The following is a 14,213-nucleotide window of genomic DNA, read 5'->3' on the forward strand; positions in this document are numbered from 1 at the left end:
GGGTTACGTTCGTAACCTTGAGACGTTCCCCTTCAGGAACTCGAGCTGCGTCGAAGCGCTATGGGAGCAGTGTCCAATCACGCCACACTGACCAGACCCTGCCAAAGAGTGAGGGCCTCGGCACCAGCACGTAGGACAGAGGAGCCCGGGGTGGCTCTGAGGTCGAGGCCATAGAACCTGACAAAGGCCAGCGGGGTGGACCAACCCGCAGCGTCACAGGCGTCCCGGGTGACACTCATGTGCACCCGGCCGCAGAGGCCGCCACACTCCGGCGGGGCGAGCCCTGACCGCGATCGGGGCGGGGACCAGGACTCGCAGCCGAACAACTGCACCAACCACCTCCAAGGACTCGTCCTGTGGAGATAAGCACCCAGTGCTCGCACTGGACACAGCCGGGTCTCGTAACCCCTGGTCGGGGGCTATAATAGAGGAGGGCAGAATGCCTGTAACACGACACATCGTGTGGGAGCACCTGGCCCCGTGTAAGAACACTCTGGGCATGCCAGGGGGCAACTCCAGGTGGGACGAGGCAACTGCCAAGTCCCAGACAGGCACTCCGAGTCGTGTCCCGGGCCACAGCCTCCGGCGCTGGAGGAAACGTGTCACCAATGGGACCTACCCAGCGAACACGGAAACCCTCAGGGTCGAAGGGGTTAACCCTGCGGCAAACTGTACCTGCAAAAACACCAGAACTGAACCGACCGGGCAGTCATCTGGGTCCAAGTCATGGTGCTCACACCGTGGCGAACAGTCGCCATCGTGCGGCATACGACCTCCTCATGGAGGAGCTCTGGAGTGGAGAGGGGCCTCTACTACCTCGGTAGAGAGAACAGCCGCTACAAACTGTGTCCCCTCAGGGGCCACAGGCTCCACAACACCGGGCAGGGGTGAACCAGGGTTCCGCCCGCCAACCAGGTGCTACCCGGAGGAGACAGACTCCCTACCGGCAAAACTTTCCCAGAACTCCCGAGAGCAGCGCAATCGGGGAAAGGCGTACAGGCGTAGCCTCGGCCAAGACCGTCCCACGGCAGCCACTGTCTCGACAGGCGTCTGCTCAGGCATCCAACCGTCCGGGATGTAACCGGCTCTAAATGAGAGGAGTTCGTCCGGGACCACAAGAGACCCCTGCGCCCGTTGCTCGCAAGGCGAGACCGAGGTCCCCGGTGGGCGATGTCGAGACCACCGCAGCATTGTCGGCGGACCAACACATAGCGATCTCTAAGGACTGGGAGAAAGAGTTGTAACTCCAACAACACTGCCAGCACCTCCCGGCAACCTATGTGCCACAAGAGGCGGGCGCTCCACAGACCCTGAGAGGAGTGGCCACTCATGACCGCTCCCACCCCGTGATGGGCGCCCGTCGTTAGCGTTCGCGATGACAAGGAGTCCCTAAAACGGGGCCTCGGGACAGAACGTAAGGTTCTACCATGCAACCAAGGCTCGTGGGCACACCGTAAGACCTTGATGTGATGACACAGACTCCCTCAGGGGGAGAACCTACTGCCCGGAGCCACCACTGGAGGGGCCACATGCGGACACTGCCGACATGAGACCCAGCAGCCTCTGGAACTGCCTCACAGTGACCAGGCGGCCTGCCCCTACCCTCCTGACTGCAGTGAGGATGACTACAAACCGGGCGGGAGACAACCGTGCCCGCAACTCGGCCGAGTCCCACACCACGCCGAGAAAGTGGCCCTCCGCTGGGAAAGTACACACAACCCGGCGTCCCAGTCCGAACCCCAGTACCTTCATGCAGGCGGGAACAGCACCTCAATGCCAAACCGCCAGGTGGTCTAACGAGCCACCATCAACCAATCGTTGATATAATACAGAACGCGGATGCCCTGAAGCCGCAGCGGGGTCAGTGCTGCGTTCACGCACTCTGTGAAGGCACGGGTGAGGCGCTAGGCCGCACGGAAGGACCGATATTGGTAAGCTTCGCCCCGAAAGCAACCTCAGGAACCTCCCGTGCGCGGTGAAGGACGGCTGCATGGGAGCATGCAACCTCCAGATCTAGCGTATGACAAATCAGTCCTTGGACATGACCTGAGACACGACCTCTCTAAACGAGAAACCTGAACCCGAGCCCCAAAAGTGAGTGGTTCAAGTAGCAGAGATCCAGAATGGGACGCAACCCACCGTCCTTCTTGAACAACGAAGCACGGGCCGTAGCAGCCTGACTCGCAAACTGAGAGGAACCACCTCGATGGCCCCTTTCCCCAGGAGTGTGCGCACTCCCTGTTCCAGGACCAGGGCCTGCACGGGTCCCGCCAGGGCGGGACACACCCCGTCGAGCCGGGGAGGAGAAGATGCGAACCGAATCGCGCAACCCTTCTTCACAGTACGCAGGACCCCCGAGAGACTCCAGGCAGCCCTAAGACTGACAGAAAGTCTCCACAGGAGAACCAACCCCTCGGGCTGGCCCCGACCCACTCAGAGCGGCTGGGCGGTGCTCTGCAGCCGACCACACCTCCTGAGAGGTGGCGGAACCCCGTCCGCAGCGATCATACGGGCGGAATACGGGAGCAAACCGCTGGAGAAGCTGCGCCTGAACACGACCCGTGGCAGGGCTAACAGACAGTCCTCCTGAACCCAAGCGGCAGGAGCAGCGTACTGCGGCCGTTGAAGCCTCCTGAGGCGGCGGAACCCCGTCCGCAGCGATCATACGGGCGGAATACTGGGAGCAAACCGCTGAGAAGCTGCGCCTGAACACGACCCGTGGCAGGGCTAACAGACAGACCTCCTGAACCCGAGCGGCGGGAGCAGCGTGCTGCGGCCGTGAAGCCCCTGAGAGGCGGCGGATGACACCCATCCGCAGCGAACTGTCGGCGGAAATAAGGAGTTAACCGCTAGAGGGAGGCAGCGTCCGAACACCCTGTGGCAGGGCCGACAGACCGGCCTCGGCGGTGCCAGGGAGGGCGAGCACCGTAGCATGAGGTGCGCACCGCCTCCAAAATGCAAGCCATCAGGCCTCGCACCATAGCCCGTTCACCAGGCGGGGCGACCCTCAGGCCGTCCAGCCCCTCCTCAGGCCTAGAGAGTCGCCAGGGGCCCCTAGGACCGCCCAGCGAGTCGGGTGGCAACACTCTCACCGGGCCATCTCGCTGTGCCTGGACCAGGCGCGGCTGCCGCTGAGCAGCTCCATCGAGCAGCGAGGCACTACCACTGAAACGCCACCGCGGCCTCCTGAACCCGCCAGCAATCACCCTTACCCACAGCGTCACCAGGTCAGGCCAGGAGGGACACCATGACGCTCAGAAGGAAGCTCGCATCATCCCCCATAGCAGGCCAGCCTGGTATGCCTGCAACACACTCATCGTGTGGAAGCAACCTGTAGCCTGACCTGCCGCGCAGCGCTACCCACCAGAGCCAAGCGGCGCTTCGTAGGCAAACCGATAGCCGTCACAGACGCAACACTCGGGGAGAGATAGCTAGCTAGCATCTCCACCACAAGCGGCAATTCTGTAAGAAATACAGAGCACCGCGTCACACACACCGGAAAAGAACCGATACCAAACGAGCGCAATCCCGGGAACGGAGCTCGGCTAGCAGCCGGGAGCGCATAGCCACACGGCTAAATGCTAACAGCCGATACCATCGAGAGCCAAAGCCTCGAGGGAGAGCGCACCTCGGAGAGCGCTCTGAAATTCTCCCACCTCGGAGGAAGAATACGGAGCACCGCGTCACACACACCGGAGAATGAACCGCCAAACGAGCGCAATCCCGGGAACGGAGCTCGGCTAGCAGCCGGGAGCGCATAGCCACACGGCTAAATGCTAACAGCCGATACCATCGAGAGCCAAAGCCGAGGAAGAGCGCCACTCGGAGAGCGCCCCAAAATTCACCCACCTCGGAGGAAGAATACGGAGCACCGCGTCACACGCACCGGAGAATGAACCGCCAAACGAGCGCAATCCCGGGAACGGAGCTCGGCTAGCAGCCGGGAGCGCATAGCCACACGGCTAAATGCTAACAACCGATACCCTCGAGAGCCGACTAAGCACGCTCCTAAGCTAAGCAAACAACACATCGGCTGCGTGTCACCCCCGAAATGAATCGGGGCAAGCAGGAGACACGCAGACAGAATTTTGCCTGCATATAAGCTCATGACTGCACAGATAACACACTCAAAGCGCTTACCTGAACTAGCAGAAGCTAATGTCGCTACCACCGCACAGCCATCTTGTAGCTTCCTGGTTTACGCGACGTCGCCTGTCTATGACGTCACGGCTTGCCTATTGGCTAGATTTCACACGTGGTTCAGAGCGTGGTCACGCAGGGGCGTTCCCATAGCGTTTCGACGCAGCTCGAGTTCCTGAAGGGGAACCAGAAATCACAGAATTACAGCAACATCAAAACTTGCCACTAGAAGGCGCTCTAAACATAAATAAATTGAAAAGGATAATTAGTGTCATGAATAACATTAAAGAATTACAGACATTAATAATTAAATGTGTTATCAAATTAAACACAAAATAAAGAATTTGTAACAATTTAATTTAATTTGTTTAAACTTGTTCCAACACAATAATAATTTGATATTTATTGGAATTGTGCATTTAAGTCAAGTCAAGTTTATTTGTATAGCGCTTTTCACAACAGACATTGTCTCAAAGCAGCTTTACACAAATCAACAGTGAAGGTGAATGGTGTGCATTTGTCCCTGATGAGCAAGACGTGGCTACTCTGGCAAGGAAAAACTCCCTTAGATGTTATGAGGAAGAAACCTTGAGAGGAACCAGACTCAAAAGGGGAACCCATCCTCATTTGGGTGACATCAAGAGTTTGATCATAAATCTTTAAACAGTACAGAACACTGGAGAGTGAGAACTAGCATGATTACTGGAGTATAAGATTATAAGTGATGTTCTTTCTGCAGTCTTATACAGTCTATATGGTTAGTAGCTCCTAGTTTTATGAGCTCAGCATTTGTGATCATCACAGATTCAGCATCAGCTTCTCCATGCCAGAGCCTTTATACACTCCAGGAGGTCCAATGTCAAAACTCCACACATGTAGCGGGATCCAAATGGCACTGGTACGTCTCTAGATGGTTCGGGATGTTTGCGAGTTTGGCATCTACTTCTTCAAAGGTCCGTAATCATCACGCGGTGGGCGGTGACTTGAGCTGGCCAACCTCAGGGTGTCTCTGGATAGGGAGAAAAAGAGAAGCAGTGGAGAAGAATTAGCGTAGCTGCTGTTAATGATATTAACAGCACAAGTTGATAATGTGCATGTGATCATATGTTCTGGAGCACAAGGTTATGATGTGAGACGCATGTTATGTGTAGGCTTTGCTAAAGAGATATGTTTTTAATCTGTCAGGAAGACTATTCCAGCGTTTAGGAGCTGAATGTGAGAATGCTCTACCGCCTTTAGTGGACTTTTTAGTGGAATTACATCATATACTTAATTAATGTTTACATTTACTGATGTTTTTTATGTTTTTAGGGGTGTCAAACTAAATTGCACAGGGGGCAAAACTCAAAGCACACTTAAGGTCGCAGGCCAAACAGGATAAACATTTATTGAACACACTAAAACAATGTTTTTTGAACATAAATATGAATAAAACAGACATGAATATTATTCCACAATAAATAAAATTATAAAAGTTAGAAATATGAACATGCTGCAAAAAAAACCTGAACAAATAAAAAAAAAATTGCTTTTAAGTTAATGTTAAAATAACAACAAATCTTAACAATCGGATTTCTTTGCTCTTATGCCATTTTATAAAAAAACTAATCTTAAACTTTGAATAACTTAAAATATTTTGCTCTCCATAAAAATATCTCCAGTCAAACACCAGACGTCGCACACCATCATGCAGCTCTTCAGAAACTCTCCCTCAGTAAATAACCGGCTGATTTGACTCTGATTTCTCCTCTGTTTTCACACCAGCTTTACTTTGTGATTTTGCTCTGGTGAAAAACATCTGCTGAATTGTCAGATTCTTCTTTAACTCTTCTACTTTCTGTATCTTTTGCTCTGCACTCAGCTTTTTCAGCTTATCCTCATGTTTTGTCTCGTAGTTCCGTCTTAGATTCAATTCCTTAATTACAGCCACATTCGCTCCACAAATACACGTGTTTACTGGCAGTGTCAGTAAACATATACTCAGAATCCCATTGGTTTTGAAAGGCTCTGTTTTCAGAATCAACTATTCTCTTCATCAACAGAAGCTCGACTTGATTGACGCTGAAATGTTCCCAGGTAGTCTAGCGTTCGGTAAGGCAGCTGAAGCGCTGCATTATGGGATCTGTACTTTGTGTTATCAGCGCTTCATATCGCAGAGACATTAATAACAATAATAATAGATCTTTATAAAATCATCTCGCGGATATAATTGTACGTCGGGCCGGATTTGACACTGAGTTTGACACCCCTGATCTATGTGAAGACACTGATCATGTTAATGATTTCTCACAATAATTATCAACAATGATTTAACAAGGTTGAAAACAGCTATTTTTACAAAAGGTTCGCGGGCGACTCATGTGGTCCTTGCGGGCGACCCAGTGCCCGCGGGCACCACGTTGGTGACCCCTGGTCTAGGCACAGAAAGACAGCATCTGTTTTAAATGCTACCAGATCAAGGTACTACTTTTGATAGTGATGGAGGCACTTAAGAGACATTTCATTTTGCCTGCAGACACACATTTCACCAAAGAGTTCAGAGACCTAATGAAACTTTTAGCCAGTATGTGTCCGAATAAAGAGCATTCGTGTCGTGGCCAATTATTATCAGTAGAGCAAATTCATCAACAAAGTTAAATATAAAGTAAAGAAAGAAACTAAGTTCAGGATCCAGGGTTGCCGTGTCGAAGAAGAAAACTTTATTCAGCAGAAATAAAGCCAGGCACTTCCATGGAGTACCAAAAACACAGTCCACACACAGTCTTGAACCTCATTATCTTCTAAAAAGTAGCATGTATTTCAAGTATGGCTGCTTTATGACCCTCTGTTCCAGCCTCTACTTCAACTTTTTGCAATCTGTTCATTTGAAAATGTTGTACTCACTACTGATTTTAGTGTGCTGATTCTAATCACCCATTTAAGTGCTTCTTCAAATAATGCATGACAGAAACACATGATAATGAAAAGGGTTACGGTTACCGTAATTTTAAGCGCTATTATTAAGCGCACCCAAATAAAAACTAATGAAACTAATGAACTTTACACAGGCTTTAATAAAAGTCAGTGTCTGTTACACGGCTTGTATCTAAACAGTAGCCTACCAAGAAAGTCATTGTTCACTGTCTTCCTCCTTCCTTTCACAACAATTTCTCTCGAGAGTTTATCTTTTGGCATCGTCGTGCGTTTAAAAATCACCATCGGTGAAGCTTTTCTCCCGATGCCGTGCAGCTCAGAACACAGGTGAAGTGCATGTTTTCATGCCCGGTTGTTTTCAGTGTGACGAATGATTCTCCTTTTCTGTAGACAGTCCAAGTGAGAGGCAGGTCAAACGTCAGAGGAACCTCATCCATATTTATGATGCGGTGCAGCCCGATGCAGTGGGAGTGAATCTGATTTAATATAAAGAATTTCATTGGTTCTCCTTAAACCCGTTTGGCAATTTAATTGGTCTAATGTTATGTCGCTCAGATTTTTGGCTTGAAGATTGTGAAACCAGGAAAAACCCCGGAAAAATCAATAAATTAGCCACTTCGTTGTTTAAGCCGCGTGGGAAAAAAATAGCGGCTTATAGTTAAGTCAAGTCAAGTCAAGTTTATTTCTATAGCGCTTTTCACAACAAACATTGTCTCAAAGCAGCTTTATAGAAATCAACAGTCAAGGTGAATGGTGTGCATTTATCCCTGATGAGCAGCCGTGGCGACTGTGACAAGGTATAGTCCAGAAAATACGGTAGGTTAAAAGGTAAAAAGCACCTTATTAGCTACACCATGTGCCGTTGTACAAATAGAAAACTAAGAGCAACTGATTATCAATGCTTCAGTAAGTGCTGTTAGAGACAAACACCTGTTGGAAGATGAGTTCACACTGGAGAGGACAGTGGCAATCACGTGTCTGGTGGAGCTGCAGTTAAAAACTCTGCATCATTTTGTAAACCCAATTCATGCATTACAGCAACAGATTTTATTGAATGAAAAACAAAATTATATAAAGAAACGAAGTCTTGTTAAAATGATGTTACTGCTCCTTTCACTCTTTCTTTTCAGTTTCAATTTTATTTTTTTAATTTAAAATAAATTAATTTAATTCAATTTATAACTACAGTTCCCTTTCAGGAACTCGAGCTGCGTCGAAACGCTTTGGGAACGCGCCTGAGTGTTCATGCTCTGAATACCGTGTGTAATCAGTCAAAAATTGGACGCTGGCCATCACCGATGAGGTGACGTCACGACCAGGAGTATAAAACGCATATGAGAGAAGCCAGCGGCAGCTTCTGTGTTTTCAGAAAGCGCTCTGTGTGTTTGTGTGATATTGTTCGTCATATTGTCTGTCAAAAAAAAAAATAAAAAAAATAAAGCGGAGAAATAATGAAAGCAGGCGGAAAAATTAAGCACAGTTTTCGGCCGTGCGTTCCTCCCTGCCCCCGCTATATTACGGGGGGGGGATTCGCACAGCTTGTGTGTTGCTTGCTTGGGTGCAGAGCATGCGAGATCGATTCTCGAAGAGGGAGCTGAGTGTGTTCACTGTGCTCGCATGTCTTTGCACTCGCTCTGCGCTCGCTCAGCTCTATTCAATGAAATGAGTGCTCTAACTCCTTTCGGGTCTGGTCCCGCTCTCGCTGAGGCAGAGAGGCGTGCCAGATCCTGGGGTTCGCAGATGGACCTTGCAGAGGGTTTCGAGACGGGTTTTTATCGCGCGCTGCGATACGGAAGCCGAGGAGCTTACGGAGGTTGTAACGCGTGCCGTTGCCAAGCTCGATATAACTTGGCTGGCTCATGAGCAGGAAGTGCTTTCATCCAGTAAATTAGATGAGCGCTTTCTGACACCTGTGTCACAACCTCCGCGCAGGGGTCTTCCATTTTTTCCCAATCTACACACCGAGGTGTCTAGGTCGTGAGTTAAACCTTACTCGGCCCGCCCCTTCACCCCCACTTCTACTGTGTATTTCCAGATATTTGGGCGGAGAGAATATGGTTATGAGGCTATGCCTCAGGTTGAAGAGACACTTGCCACCGATCTTTCTCCCGGAGTCGTCTCTTCCCTTAAGACCCCGACGTTACCCACAAAGCCCCTACGCAACACTTCTGCGCTCGTAGGTAAAGCCTATGCTTCAGCAGGTCGGGCTGCTTCTTCCCTGCACACCATGGCGGTGTTGCAGGCATATCTGCTGCGTGAGTTGGATGTGGGGGGTGCCGTGGATGGCCAGTTCGATGAGCTGCGCCGTACGGCAGATCTGGCTCTCAGGGCTACTAAGGAGACCGCTAGGGCCATTGGCCGGTTTATGGCTGCCCTGGTGTCTACAGAAAGGCACCTGTGGCTCACACTGTCAGACATGTCTGATAGGGACAGGGCCGTGTTACTGAACGCTCCGCTAACTCCTTCTGGCCTTTTCGGAGATTCCGTACATGTGGTGGTCGAGAGGTTTCAGGAAAATAGGAAACAAGCGGCAGCGTTCCAGCGTTACCTCCCACGCCGCTCGCAGGGGGCTGCTCGGCAGGCTCAGCCCCAGCCGCAGCCTTTCGCCTCCCATCGGGAGGTTCAGAAACGCAGTGTCGCGACTCGCTCTCTTTTTATGGGGTTCTTTCCACTCTGGTGGGACGACAGCAGGCTCTGGTCATGGACCAGGAAGTAGTTACTCTCCTGAGGAAGAGGGCCATCGAGGTGGTCCCTCCATCAGAACGAGAGTCCGGGTTCTACAGCCGGTACTTCATAGTTCCCAAGAAGGACGGTGGGTTGCGAAGGACGGTGGGTTGCGTCCTATTTTTTTTCATGTGTCCGTCCTACCCTCTCACAGGAGGTTCCTGAGGTTCGCTTTCGGGGCCGAAGCTTACCAGTATTGGGTTCTTCTATTTGGCCTTGCCCATTCACCCCGTACCTTCACAAAATGTGTGGATGCGGCTCTGGTTCCCCTGAGGTCTCAGGGCATCCGCATCCTCAACTACATCGACGATTGGTTGATCCTAGCTCAGTCAGAGCAGCTGGCGGTCCGGCTTCGAGATGTCGTTCTCGCCCACATGAAGGCTTTGGGGTTTTGCTTGAACGCCGAGAAGAGTGTGCTTTCTCCTTTTCAGAGAACCACCTATCTCGGTGTCATATGGGATTCGACTACTTTGCGTGCGCAGCTTTCTCCTGCCCGCATTGTGCCCATCCTTGCGGCCGTCGGGAAGGTCAGAGAGGGGCAGCCTCTCACTGTCAAGCAGTTCCAGAAACTGATAGGGCTTATGGCAGCTGCGTCCAGTGTGATTCCACTTGACCTGCTGTACATGAGGCCCCTTCAATGGTGGCTCAGGACCCACGGGTTTTCACGGAGGGGCAATCCGCTCCGTACCATCAAGGTCACGCGGCGATGCCTACGTGCCATAGATGTTTGGAGAGATCCCCGGTTTCTATGTCTAGGCCCTGTGCTGGGAGTCCCAGGTCGTCGCTTAATGCTAACGACGGATGCGTCCCTCATGGGGTGGGGAGCGGTCATGAGTGGTCGCTCCGCCAGGGGTCTGTGGGAGGGGCCCCATCTACTGTGGCATATCAATTGCCTAGAGATGCTGGCCGTGCTTCTAGCTTTGAAGCATTTCCTCCCAGACCTCAGAGGTCACCACGTGTTGGTCCGTACAGACAACACTTCGGTGGTCTCTTACATCAACCATCAAGGAGGTCTGCGCTCACGCCCCCTGTGCAGGCTGGCGCACCAGGTCCTTCTTTAGGCCCAGGGGAAACTCCTCTCTGTGAGAGCAGTTTACATCCCAGGCCGGTTGAACGAGGCAGCAGACGCTCTGTCGAGGCAGGGGTTGAGGCCCGGGGAATGGCGGCTACACCCCGATGTGGTGGAACAGGTTTGGGAGAAATTCGGAGGAGCCCAGGTGGATCTGTTCGCTTCTCGAGAGACGTCGCACTGTCCCCTCTGGTTCTCCCTTACGCCTCCGGCCCCTCTGGGGCTGGATGCTATGTCTCAGACGTGGCCGAGGCTGCGTCTGTACGCTTTTCCCCCCGTCACGCTGCTTCCGGGAGTTCTGGAGAGAGTTCGCCGGGATGGAGTCAGTCTCCTCCTGGTAGCTCCAAGGTAGCCGCGCAAACCATGGTTCGCGGACTTGGTGGCTCTCCTCGAGCACCCTCCGTGGGAGATTCCTCTGAGGAGGGACCTCCTTTCTCAGCTAGGGGGTGCCATATTTCACGCCCGCCCGGAGCTGTGGAGGCTGTGGCTGTGGCCCCTGAGGGGGCACGGCTCCGAGGTTCTGGTCTCTCCACAGAGGTAGTAGAGACCATTCTCCACTCCAGAGCTCCCTCCACTAGGAAGTTGTATGCCGGCAGGTGGCGACTGTTCTGCTCGTGGTGTGAGCACCACCAGCTGGATGCAGTCCACTGCCCAGTTGGTTCAGTGCTGGATTTTCTCCAGGGACAGTTCGCCAAGGGGTTGGCTCCGTCCACCCTAAAGGTCTACACGTCTGCCATTTCAGCCAATCATGCCCCTGTGGCCGGGCAGTCTCTGGGCAGAGACCCCTTTGTGACACGTTTTCTCCGCGGCACCCGGAGGCTGAGGCCCCCGGTACGGCCTAGAGTGCCTGGGTGGGACCTGGCCGTCGTCTTGGGGGCCCTTTCTGAGCCCCCCTTCGAGCCTCTAGCCGAGGCATCTTGGAGGCACCTGTCTATCAAGACCGCGTTCTTGTTGGCCATCTGCTCTATAAAAAGGGTGGGGAACCTGCAGGCCCTCTCCATGGCCCCCTCCTTCCTGGAGTTTACCCCAGGTATGGCTGGTGCCCTCCTTTACCCCCGTACGTGTTACGTCCCCAAGGTGCCCTCGGTCGTCCCACGGCCCGTTAAGCTACAGGCATTCTATCCTCCTCCATTCCAGGCCCCAGACCAGGAGAAGCTTAACCGGCTCTGCCTGGTGCGTGCTCTGGACACTTACGTCCGCAGGACGGGTCCTTGGAGAAGGTCCCGTCAGCTGTTTGTCTGCTACGGCCCTCACAAGGGAGGCTTGCCTGCTAATAAGCAGACTCTGAGCAGGTGGATTGTTGACGCTATCACTTCGTCTTATGAGTCCTCTGGTCTCCCCGCTCCCTTTGGGGTCAGAGCTCACTCCACCCGGAGTGTGGCTGCCTCTAAGTCTAGGTCCTCTGGAGTTCCCCTCCAGGACATATGTGACGCTGCGGGTTGGTCCGCCCACTGACCTTTGTGCGGTTCTATAACCTGGACCGCAGTGCCACTCCTGGCCCCTCGGTCCTCCTCTAGCTGTGGTCAGATACACACTGGGCAGGGACTGGTCAGTCTGGCGTGATTGGACACTCGTTCCCAAAGCGTTTAGACGCAGCTCGAGTTCCTGAAAGGGAACGCCTCAGGTTACGATGTAACCCTAGTTCCCTGAGGGAACGAGACGCTGCGTCTCTGTGCCACACCTCCGCGTCCCCGCGGCGCTTTCTTCTCCCTTTCAGAAGCTGCCGCTGGCTTCTCTCAAATGCGTTTTATACTCCTGGTCGTGACGTCACCTCATCGGTGACGGCCAGCGTCCAATTTTTGACTGATTACACACGTTATTCAGAGCATGAACACTCAGGCGCGTTCCCAAAGCGTTTTGACGCAGCGTCTCGTTCCCTCAGGGAACTAGGGTTACATACGTAACCTAGAGACGCTTATTAGTCTTTGTGATCGTTGTATCACATTTTCCTAAGTTTTCCTTAATTATTCTAACATTTATTGCTATTGTATAATATAACTTGATGTTTAAATGATGATTACATGTACTGTTTGGTACATTTTTATTATCTTTGTATAGCGAGACCAAAGCCTGTAGTGAAAATACACCCAGCTGTGAATGTGTTCATTGGGGAAACTGTCACTCTCACATGTGACATACAGACTGGAAGATCCTGGAAGTATCACTGGAATAGAAGTAATGAAGAAATCAGTGTTGTTGCAGGAGAGAAGACCTACACAATCACTGATGTTAAAGACTCTAATAAAGGTCCTTATAGCTGTAAAGGAACTCAATCATCAGACCCAAAATACACACAGAGCAGTGATGCAGTTACACTGACTGTATCAGGTGAGTGTGTTTTATATCACATATTCTCTCTTATGAACAATTTAAAGTGTAGACATGTATTTCTCATGATCCCAATATTCACACAAAAACCACACATATTGTGACATTTTTCTTATCTTGGTATGTCTGTTTGCTTGTTTAGTTTACACAACATGTTGACTTGTGTATGTTGTCAGCCATGTTTGTTTTGGGTATAGCTGTAGTTTCATACAGCTTCCATGTGGGAACTAAAGGATGCTCTCAAGGATGTTGGCAAGAAAATACACTTAAACAGGAAACATCATTAAATTAATGCACAATTGTTTATTGACAGCACAAACTCAGACTGTGTGATTAGCAACAGGAAAACTAGAAACTAGAACTAGTTAAATCGTGTGCAGGTAAAGGAATAACAGTTAAACACACATGGTATGAGACTCTCAGTCACAACACGAAGGCTGAGGTTCTCTTTTACAGATGTTTAATGCACGGGGACATCAACACTGTAGAACTAAATAAACAGACCGAATATAACAAACATCAGTCCCACATTCAATTACATAGAAAACACGCATACAATTTTAAACTCGTAAATAAACACAAAATACATCCACATACCACTTTTACCTGCTTGTGAGTTAAGAGAGGGGAATATATCTTGAAGTCTCTTGATTGGATGATTATAATGGCAAAAGGAAACACATGAAATCTTTCGATGATTCTGTAGCATCGTTCATCTCTTCATGCAGATCATATAACAGGAAGTGCCATACAAAGGCATGATGGGAATAAAATATAACATCACCAAAACTCTTAGAAAGAATCAGTCTTGCTCAAGTAAACAACAATTGAGTATAAAAATCACAATAAACATTATAAAATTAAAAAAATTATAAAAATGTAACTAATAAAAGGTTACCAAAATAAACCAGATTCTAAGTGCACAAGCGCCATCTAGTGGAAACAGGTATAAACTCAGGAAGCTTTGTGATAGTAAATACAAATGGTATGAAATGTACCACCACAGACCACCTATAAACATATTATTCCACAAAAATAA

General features: G+C 50.7%; 3 protein-coding genes across 4 annotated transcripts in view; 1 reads left to right on the forward strand and 2 right to left on the reverse strand.

Moving 5' to 3' along the window:
- Nucleotides 1–14,213, reverse strand: part of LOC124387535 (Fc receptor-like protein 5) — a gene marked incomplete at its 5' end in the record, with an annotated part of 205,314 nt that overhangs the window by 35,961 nt on the left and 155,140 nt on the right. The gene's annotated exons all lie outside the window — the stretch shown is intronic.
- The window catches only part of LOC124387229 (carcinoembryonic antigen-related cell adhesion molecule 5-like), a 184,165-nt gene that overhangs the window by 29,335 nt on the left and 140,617 nt on the right, over nt 1–14,213 (reverse strand). The window lies entirely within an intron of this gene.
- The window catches only part of LOC124387226 (carcinoembryonic antigen-related cell adhesion molecule 5-like), an 86,702-nt gene that overhangs the window by 12,492 nt on the left and 59,997 nt on the right, over nt 1–14,213 (forward strand). The window contains 1 exon segment of the mRNA XM_046851444.1: nt 12,905–13,174. Within this exon segment, the coding sequence (XP_046707400.1) occupies nt 12,905–13,174 (270 nt within the window).

This window comes from Silurus meridionalis, chromosome 6 (assembly GCF_014805685.1).
Source record: "Silurus meridionalis isolate SWU-2019-XX chromosome 6, ASM1480568v1, whole genome shotgun sequence".
NCBI classification, from domain to species: Eukaryota; Metazoa; Chordata; class Actinopteri; order Siluriformes; family Siluridae; genus Silurus; species Silurus meridionalis.